This window comes from Mytilus edulis, chromosome 8, assembly GCF_963676685.1.
Source record: "Mytilus edulis chromosome 8, xbMytEdul2.2, whole genome shotgun sequence".
Lineage (NCBI taxonomy): Eukaryota > Metazoa > Mollusca > Bivalvia > Mytilida > Mytilidae > Mytilus > Mytilus edulis.
Window position 1 is genome coordinate 11,018,479 of NC_092351.1, and position 10,776 is coordinate 11,029,254.

The 10,776-nt window shown below is 32.1% G+C and overlaps 1 protein-coding gene across 1 annotated transcript; it reads left to right on the forward strand.

Annotated features, from left to right (window-relative positions):
- Positions 1-1,744: 1,744 nt before the first annotated feature.
- Positions 1,745-10,372, forward strand: LOC139486894 (uncharacterized). The gene is made up of 7 exons (XM_071271952.1): positions 1,745-1,835; positions 3,975-4,033; positions 4,736-4,844; positions 5,008-5,090; positions 5,546-5,614; positions 8,977-9,078; positions 9,689-10,372. Exons 3-7 carry the CDS (start codon positions 4,825-4,827, stop codon positions 10,345-10,347), a joined length of 933 nt encoding a protein of 310 aa, XP_071128053.1. The 5' UTR covers positions 1,745-1,835; positions 3,975-4,033; positions 4,736-4,824; the 3' UTR covers positions 10,348-10,372.
- The last annotated feature ends 404 nt before the right edge of the window (positions 10,373-10,776 follow it).

Sequence of the window (10,776 nt, forward strand, 5' to 3'; positions counted from 1 at the left end):
CAGGAAGTGTGCACTGTGTTGAAAAAAGATCCAAGACTGAAAGGAGACAGTAACTATCAGAACTTTTTGTTCAGGATTAATGTCATAATACATATTTCTCAGTATAATCGTATCCAAAACCATCCTCTAAATATCTGAGGCGTAATTTTTAAATCTGAAGTTTTTGGATACCAAATTGGAACATCTGTATGAATTTAAACATAACATTTATGTCTTAAAATTAAATTGAAGCTCTCAAAGACACAATGATAAAGCTATGAAAAATCAAGAGAGAACATTTTCCCGCCAAAATTCCAATGGCTGATATCTTGAAAACAAGCACATTGACCCCTATATTTTTTTTTGCTTTTTTGATTCCTCAATTAATTCCCTATCAATGCATACTAGTTTTATGAAAAGTTATTTATTTTGAAACTGAGCTGCGAACATCCTTAAGTAAAGTATTTGATAAATAAGACGCACTATGTGGTCATTAAATAGCAATTATGTAGTGTATATCAATGCTTTTTCCACCAAAATACATATATCAAAATACAAGTTATAAGTGAATTTTCGTCAAATTTAGTACAAATTACAATTTGTACAGGCACTTTTTGTACAAATTACAATTTGAAAAAAGTCAAAATACAAATTATAATTTGTACAATTATTTTGTACAAATTTGTACAAAATGATAACTTGTACACAACATATATATATGTTGTGTACACGATGTAAGTTTGTACAAATAATAATTTGTTCAGGGTTTTTGTACAAGGTGTAAGTTTTTTTTACACATACCTTCTTGCACCAGGTGATACAGGTTTATTTTCTCAAAATATAATAGTTTAATGTTTCAAATTCAAATTCATATACTTCAACCTAACATTTACTGCTATTGTCCTTGTCCTCAAACTTGAAATGAGGATACCTGAATGTTTTAAATTCTTATTTTATATATCTCCTGATACCATATTCATATCTATTAAAAGGATTTTTGTCGTCTTATAAAGTATTTTGTAGTGAAAATGTGACAGAAATATGCAAAATAAAAGGCTGTGTGCATCATCTATTTGTGTTAAGCAGTTCACAAAAGACTGATTACTTGTACCAAAAATCTGTACAATTATAATTTGTACAACATTACAACTTGTACACAACATATATTACAATAATGTTTAGTTTGCTTTTATTTACTGATAACAAAATCAATATTAATACCAATAAAAACAAGATTCAAAGATCTTATTACAGTCTTCAATTGGTAACCTTTTAGAATAAGTTTATTTGAAGGATCGATAAATTTACAAAGATCGTTTCTCAATTTCCGCGCACTGTAAACAACATTTTCGTAAAAACGAGAATGGGCTATCCGTTTTGCTTTCCCGTTTGAAAAGTTACTAATATATCATGTCGTTGCCTTTTATTTTTTCTATACAGTAAATCTTTGCTTATTATTGAAAATCGTATAGTCATAGCTTCATCTTTATGGTATTCATTTGATAGTTTTGTCATTGGCAATCCTTATTGTTAAAGTGACAAATTAGAATGTTATACACGTAAGTACCTTTTGTACTTTGTTATGTTCTAAACCTAAGTGCAACGGAAATATCAGCTTTGGAAAAACTGTACAGCCTATCTAAAAACATTTAATTTTAAATGACATATAATAATATAATTTTAAGGAAGTAATAGAATAGTCAAAGTACAATAGTAATGAATTTCCGCACTTAATTTAGTATTTTGTTTTCCTTGGCGTGAAAAATGTCTGTGTACTGGTTGTTCTCATTTCTGGCTTTACTAAAGGCATGCACTACAGCATCACTCCCGGATGGCTATTGTCGCCAAATAATTAGGTAACGATATATTTCAATTCATTATGTTTTTAATATAACTATTCAATTTGCAATTCCATTGTTCAGTTTTCAAGATTCATATTAAATAAATCGATACGATGTCTTATCTATTTTATGAAAGCGTTGAGAAATAATTTTGTTGGTTTTTTTTTTCTCGCAAGGGTTGTTTGAGATAGAATGAAATTCAAAACAGTGTGGCTGTGGCCATTGATTGACACATTAAATTTATCCATTGACTGGGACAATTTAGGTGAACGTTTGTATGTAACAACCACTGCTCACTATGTACTTTTTAAAGACACTTAAACTATGGGGTCACCAAAGGTTCTCAACACCTTAATAAAGTAATTCGAAAAACTAATCAGAAATAACACGATGTTTTGATGTATATCAATTATATAAATCAAAACATAAAGGTTATTCCTGATTAATTTTTTGAATTATTTTATAATTAAAGGCGTTACGAAACCTTTGGTGACCCCACAGTTTAAATGTCTATCGTAGGTACGTCGTGAACAGTGGTCGTTACAGACAAACGTTCATGTAAATTGTCCCAGTCAAAGGATGAATTTAATGTGTCAATCAATGGCCACAGCCACACTGTTTTGAATTTCATTCTATGTGAACCAAGGATTGGATTGCAATACCTTGTTCATTTTACATTCCATTTTCATAATAAAAATTTTGAAATAATATAAATTGTAAAGATGAGTGATTGATATTTGCTTTTAAATGTATTCTTGGTGATAATAGTATAGCGATTCACCAGTAACACATATACACTACTGTGTACCTGCTATTACTGTCAATTGTAAGATGACACGTAAAACACAATGACCGTGAGGTGATCTTACTATATAATATATAATATAAAAAAAGAAGATGTGGTATGATTGCCAATGAGAGAATTATCCACAAGAGACCAAAATGACACAGAAATTAATTAACAACTATGAGTCACCGAACGGCCTTCAACAATGAGCAAAGCCCATACTGCATAGTCAGATATGAAAGGCCCCGAAATGACAATGTAAAACAATTCAAATGAGAAAACTAACGGCCTTATTTATATAAAAAAATGAACAAAAACAAATATGTAACACATAATCAAACGACAACCACTGAATTGCAGGCTCCTGACATGGGACAAGCACATACATAAATAATGTGGCGGGATCCAACCCTCCCCTAACCTGTGACAGTGGTAGAACAGTACAACATAAGCCTGCTGAAATAAAACAAAAAACAATACCATAGAAATAAAATCATGTACTCACTTAAATCCGAATAACTCATGTGCTTAGAAGGGTTCATAATTCCTGTAACACCAACTTTTTTTTATTAATGACAAGTGAAAATAGGTGACACGAGATATTTGTTGATATTAAAGTACTTAAAATAATTAAACAAGTAAGTTTTTAGAAGAAATGAATGCTGTTCGAATCAAAAATTGTTTTAAGTATACGAGAATATTTATGCAGTACAAAGCTACTTTGCATCAAGTTAAGTCACATGAATTCATTCAATTATTCAAATTTATATCTATTAAATACCTCTTCAGACACTCAAAAACGCCTTATCGTGCCCATCATCTTAAGACTATCAATATGAACCTCTATCATTGAAACGGCCTAGCCAGAAAACAAAGCAACGTCATTGCGTTGTCAGTTTATTTTCGATTTATGAGTTTAACTGTCCCTGTGGTATCTTTCGCCCCCTTGGCAATCATTCCGTATCTCCTTATTTATAACCCTCGTAATGTTACATTTGTTTCGATGGAATTCCAGTTTTACTTACAAGAACATGCAATACAAATCAACAGAAATGAGATACTTTACTCTATAAAAATAGTACACTAGATAACAATCTTACGGGAACAACGTAGACGGTACAGATAGTTTCGTTCATCTGTAGAGTTATATATGGGCTTAAAATGATCGTATGGGTCTTCCATTTATTTTGTCTCTAGAGGAGAGTTGTCTCAAGGCAGTCAAATCCCATCTTCTTATTTGCATATCGTATAGCAAAGAATATGAATAGTAATAAAAGCAACATTTCTTAAAATAGTTTCAACTGAATTTTTATGAAATTGTTGATAAAACTTTATACATTTTATATATTTTCATTCACAAACCTTAGCGGAAAGAGAGTAAAGTTTTGTTGTAATAATTCAGAGGAAAAAGATGGAAAGTGTATTAGTAAGTATGACACCTTTTTTTTTAATTTTTTGAAAAACCAATCGGGATTGTACATATTGGATTCCACGATCTACGATTTGATTCTACGAACAATTGTTTTTTTAATTTTTCTATGAAAAGCCTAGACAATAAAACGTTTAAAGTAATTGAATCAATATGGATTATCTTATATGAATTGAAAATCTCAATCTACCACTTCGTCAAATTTGAACATATATGTAGATGAGATTTGTTTGCATGCGGATCAAATTTGATTGAGATTCATATTCTAAACACATTATGCATATTTAAAAAAGATTGCTTGAGTGATATTAACATCATTGTCCGGAGAGAACTGATAGGAAAACTAATAATCCTACTTATAAATATTGGAGCTACCGCCACGTTTGGAATTCGGACTCACAACCCTAATGTTGACAGCTAAGTGATACAGTAGTTCTAATGCTAAGGCTTCGTGTCCCCTTAGGGTTCTGGACGAGAACATAAACAACAATAAATGCAAAATGTTGTTCCTGCTAAGTGTATTGACCAGTATAAGGCCGGGAAGACATTGTTTGCATTAGGAAACTTTGATTTTGTGGATAGTAGCGAAAATTTTGTCATGTTATTTGATGTGCCCGTAGTTTTATTAATGCATATATGCATGTTAAGAGCGTTTTAAAAGATAAAAAGTTAATTCATAAAATTCATGTTCTATTTTAGAATGTAGTTTAGGGTTCATTTCAATAGACGGTGAACCATGTAAGCCTTGTCCTTATGGTAGCTATGACCAGAAGTGTTACAAAATATGTATGTGTACGAAAAATCAAAGGTATATTTTCAAGTCATTTTACAAATACACAAAAAAAAACATCTCTTCGACGAAAGCTTCAAGAAATTATACAAATAAACAATTGACAATTTGATAAAATAAATCCAAACATACTTTAATACTGGACGAAACAACATATGTTGACCAAACAATTATTTTTTAGGTGTAATAACGTCATTGGATGTATTGATATCTATCAAACCAGTACAGAAACAAGCAACGCTGGAAGTTCCGCCATATTTAAAGGTATGTTTATGTCATTGAAAGGTGTTTTAATATAATTCAATATTTTATGTATTATTTCTTCTAATTGGCTGACAGTTTATTGTCGTTTCATAAACACTATTTTGTTATGCGACCGTGAAGTCACTTACGTTTTTTCGTGATTTACGCCTTCAAAATGGAATTTAGTATTAAATTATAAGGAACTACTGTAATACGTTGTCTGTTAAATTTTGTTTTGAATCCACATACCTTTAGTGTACCTTATACGATTTCATCAATACTACAGTGTACGCTTAATTATGTCATATAATCCTTTTTTGGGCTATCGTGCTCTTGGCAACCCGAACAAGCAAGTGACAAAAGTACATGTAGAGCACAGAGACACACACACTCAGAGAGAGAGAGAGAGAGAGAGAGAGAGAGAGAGAGTAAAGAAAAATGTGGAACAATTTTTATGGAATTAGTTTTCTTTGCAGTTACCACCGTTAATTCCATTTTCACAAACTCTTACGGTGGATATTCAGAACCAATCGAAACCAGCAATGGTAAATATAAATCATATACTAGTATTTAAATTATGCTTTATGAATTGTCGCTTCCGTGATTTTTCTCGACAGATCCATATTGTTTACTACAGAGCTGTTGATACTGTCGGGGAGTAAACGTCCTATATGTATCGAACTTATGACCATACGTTTTGAAAGATAGCAGTATAATAATTTAAGTTGATAAGAGACATGTTAGTGAAGACCTATTTGAGAATGCTAAAAGCATTGAAACATAAAAAAATTCCAAAAATAACCAAATGTTTCATCAACTATAATTATGACAAATTCATCTATGTCTTAGGGGAAAATTCCATTTAAAAAATTTCATGATATGTATTGAGCAGTAAATTGACATAAACTGATGCTGTTGTAAAATTTCATGTCCGTTTTGAAGTCTTGGCTAACAAGCAGGGGTACCAGTTGTAGTAGATGTCTACAAACATAGGCTTCGATCAAGTGCTGATTAATCAAATGTTTCAATTTTCTAAATAAATGAAAGATACAAGGCTCATAATTTAGTACGCAGTTTCATTTATAATCATGATAATGCTCATCAGTATCAATAAAAAAAATCGATGTTATAAATTACAGGTTTCTTTCTTTCTCAATAATTGACGAAACATTTAATACAACATAAATCATTTGTATTTTCGTTGTGTAAAAAGAGAATGAAAACCAAGACAGCAGTATTTCTGTAATAATCGTTTTCCAATGAATTATATAGACTTAAAACCAAGTGGTAAAAAAACAGAGTTTTACCAATGATTGTTCTTACTTTTCAACAAAAATCAGTCAAACCGAAGTTTTATGACAGAGATAGGTAGTTTTATGTTCTTTTTTTATGTAAGTATTCCAATTTTTTTCACATTTTAATGCAAAACAGAACTTCAAGACTCGGAAGGTCAAATTGTTGCATATCATTTCTAGTTCATTTTGAAAGCCTTTTGCGTCTGTTTCATTTTACACTGGCCTCAAATTCAGGATAAAGAAAGCAAATGACAGCAGCATCAAATACCGGTATATGTCGATTTAATCAATACTTTACAGAAACTTTTCATATGGTAATATTATTAAACATGCCCATTGGCATTGTGTCTTCGCAATGGTTTAATGACTCAACAGACCACCGAATATTCAACGAACGTATATATATATATATATGTAGGACTCTAAAGTGCGATGGTACTTTAAAGTGCGATGGTCACGCTAAAGTGCGATGGTCTACGCTAAAGTACGATGGTGTCTCACGCTAAAGTGCGATGGTTGTTTGTTCGCTAAAGTACGATTGGTATATCGCTCTAAAGTGCGATGGACCAAAAGGGTAAATTCGAGGGATTAAAACATCGAGGTTAAAAAATAGTCTTTTTACGAAAGATAAATAGTGTAGATTGTCGTTCACACAATCTATTACTTATGGGAACACCTCCTCATACAGTCGTCATTGTAAACAACAAATACAAAATTAGATAGTGTCGGAATATGTAACAATTTTTTAAGCTTTAATCTAAACGAGAGAGAGAGAGAGAGGCGATGTTCGCTGACTTTCCTTCTTTTTCATAGTGACCACACAAACATGTTATAATTTTCAATATAAAAACTTATGTTTAGCCGACTAAATCAAATTATAATTTACGCATGAAAACTAGAACTTTTATTTTACCGACGTTACTTTCCATTAGAATCGACAATATTTAAACGGGAACTGCAAGTAAACTGCAACATAAACAATGATTCAAATGTATCTGTTCGCTTCCAACAAAAGCAGGATACATGATATCTATACGAATACTATTTTGAATCTATGGAGTTTAGTAGTCCAGCTGAAGGACGCCTCCGGGTGCAGGAATTTCTCGCTGCATTGAAGACCTGTTGGTAACCGTCTGCTGTTGTCTGCTTTATGCTCGGGGTTGTTGTCCCTTTGACACATTCCCCATTTCCATTCTCAATTTTATAGTAGTAAAATGGTTGACTGCAGGATACAAGTTCTTCCAGCTACAGCAAAAAAGCACATTTACCTCAGCCGGCAAAACACGTCAGGTTTAAATCAATTCAGTCATTGTCATTTGGTTTTAAAGGTGTTAATAAAATATTTGTAATTTATCTTCCGTCGTGTTCATTTTTAGTTCGTATAAACGACTGTTAACGTCATTATCATACTACGTTTTTACGTCTATATTTTCCCGGACCATCGCACTTTAGCTTATGGAAGCATCGTACTTTAACGTAGACCATCGCAATTTAGCGTTACCATCGTACTTTAGTGTCCCAATCGCACTTTAGAGTCCTACATATATATATAATAGACACATAGCCTATATAACGGTGGTTTATTTGATTGGTTGTTAAAAGTAAAATAACAACTGTTACCATAATCTACAGGAATTCTATGATTGCATAGATGAACTCCGGAGAAATCTCAAAAAAAGAAAGTCCATATCAAATGGCAAAATTAAAAGCTCAAACACATCAAACAGATATTAGAGGATGTAGTATGAGTGCCAATTTAACAACTCACAATATGTATAAAACAACCATTATAGGTAAAAGTAAAGCTTTCAACAACGGAGCCCTTAGTTTAATCATATTTATTTTTAGTGGATTGGGAAGCAAGATATTGCAACTTATATTAATATCTTTCTACTTAGCGGGTGCGAGTGCTACCTTGTAGTGGCATTAGCCTGCTCTTTTTTTGAATCTACAAAAGTGTCTTTTACGTGCAAGAGATATGACTCTCTCTTAGCACGGATCAGCCATTTACTGTCCCCTTCCGACGGACTATCATCATTTCCTCAGACCATACTCGCAAATGGTGTCAAGGGAGAGCCGAAAATTAAGTCCCTGAATTTTTTCCCCGTAATCGAACCAGGAACCTTTGTGTTAGTAGTCCGATGCACTAACCACTAAACCACGGCCCTTGTCAACACCAAACAGCAAGCTATAAACGAATGGATAACAACTGTCACATTCTTGTAAAACATTTCACGAAGTTTGCACAAAACAAATAATATATATGGGAAACAAAAGATGACCACCAATGAATATAAATAAATATGACTCTTTCAGAATAATTTGTTTTAAGAATAAAGGCCTTCTGGTGTATTGGTATTATAAATTAGATTATTTTTGAATAATAGCATAGTTGTAAAAGATACTTGTGAGAACCAAATAAATGGCGCTTAAGCACTACCAATTTGAGATTTGACCGTTATGGTCTGACTTCAGTTTATTATCGTTTGAACATTCAGTTGCTATTAATGCATAGATTTTTCTTCTACTCTTAGTATCTATCTTAAATTGTATAGCAGCTATTGAGTACTATACATTGTTTTATTTTGTAATTCATGAATGATTTTTTTTAGCCTCGACCTATTTGTTCATGAATGCATCAGAACCTGTGACAACTACATATCGAAACAGAGAAGGGCAGACACATAATACACATGTTAAAAGCAATAATGAAGGTTTGTTTATCTGATGTTCTTTGTAGTATTATTCTTATTAGTTTATTTGGGAAAATGATATAGTGAACAACTGCAAAATGGTTGATCATATTACGGTTCGCTCATACGAACAAAAGTACAACATCTTTGCAAATGTTGATTTAAGTGTTCTAAATGAAGACAAATCCAGACATGTACTTCGGAATCACTAATTTTTTCAAACACTCAAATAAAACATTTCAAATTTTACGTTGATAAATTCTTTGGGCTACGGTTCATTTCCAGGCAACATTGATCTAAGACTGAGTTGGTTATTATGCTTATGTGCATTTTGGTCATATATCTCCTCACACATCGTCGGTAAAGTCCAAAATGGCATTAAAATCCAGAAAGCGTATCGAAAGAACCAAAATATTAGGTATTATCTGTATGTTCAAGCATTGTGTCAATTCCACTGGTTGTAAACTGTAAATCCCCCAAGGATATCACCAGTCAATGGTTTAGATTTGACGTGATTTTTAAAATACAAATCTGCAATTCAGGATTCAATACATGAATTTGTACTTAAAAAATGTTATTCACCTCAATCAACAGAAATAACTGAGTTTACATTTTGTTTATGTTTTTTCAGGACTGCTGGAAAGAGAAATTCTTATTTATTCTTTGTGTGCTGCAGGATTTATAATATGCATTGTAGTTTGTGTCGCTTGTTTTTGCTGCAAAACTCTTAAACGTCGTAAAACTGTTGACATTAGTGTTCGTGAACAAAAAAAAGAAAATGTAGATATACATGACCATAATGTACCAGGAATTTATGATTTCATAGATGAAGATGACATGTTACAATTATCTCCAATAGCCAAAACCCGTAGTGAATCTATAAGATCCAGTAATAGTTATTCGTTTACTGTTTCTACTCACAGTGACGGCTATTTAGATCCGATTTCAAGCATTAAAATCAGTCATTCAGATACATCAACATCAGACCCTGACATTAAGAATGAAAACAGCAGTTATATCCATCACTACCAAACTATTAGTCATCAGCCTGTTGCATTATCACATGAATATACCAGATGCATTGGTGTTCCATACTTAGAACTGGTTGATTTTGGTCGTAGTAGGACAAATGGAATTAATTCAAACGGAGGCTTTCAAAGACGACAAACAAAAATTAAACACAATCTAAACAATAAGATGAACATACAAAAATATCATCAAAGTGAATCAGACATAACAAACTGTTCTAAAGGTCCGTGTCCTTCAAAGAAATTTAGATCGTCTTATTAGATTAAATACTTTCATTCGTTTAGAATACTGTTGAATTTATTTCAAACAATAAGTGTTTGAGATGCAACAAATGTTAGTTCGTTTATAAGGCACCGTTAACATGTAGGGCTAATAGTATCTTTTTAACGTACTAACGCTTATCCAGTTTGTCGAGTACTTAAACTTTTATTGTGCTGACATTTTCTTCGTTAAAGGTCCCTTTATAAATAAGTATGTTATATATGAGCTTTAGCACCACTCATCTTCAATACTATTCAGTTAGATCTGCACAATCACGGTCAACCCGGTCTTCAAACAAATAGAAAAATATCCATGGAATCTGTTCAGGTCTACCTCGTTTTTTTTTTTTTAGGTTTTCTTATTTACCTTAGAACTCGTTGTTTTTGTTAATGTTTTTCGTTTAATAGTAGAAATAGCTGAGAATATATT

Bases quoted from the DNA above. Each gene is read 5' to 3' on its own strand.
- LOC139486894 (XM_071271952.1), top strand. From the start codon at position 4,825: ATGTGTACGAAAAATCAAAG. The intron at 4,845-5,007 runs GTATATTTTCAA...ATTATTTTTTAG, and splicing joins ATGTGTACGAAAAATCAAAG to GTGTAATAACGTCATTGGAT. The intron at 5,615-8,976 runs GTAAATATAAAT...GATTTTTTTTAG, and splicing joins ACCAATCGAAACCAGCAATG to CCTCGACCTATTTGTTCATG.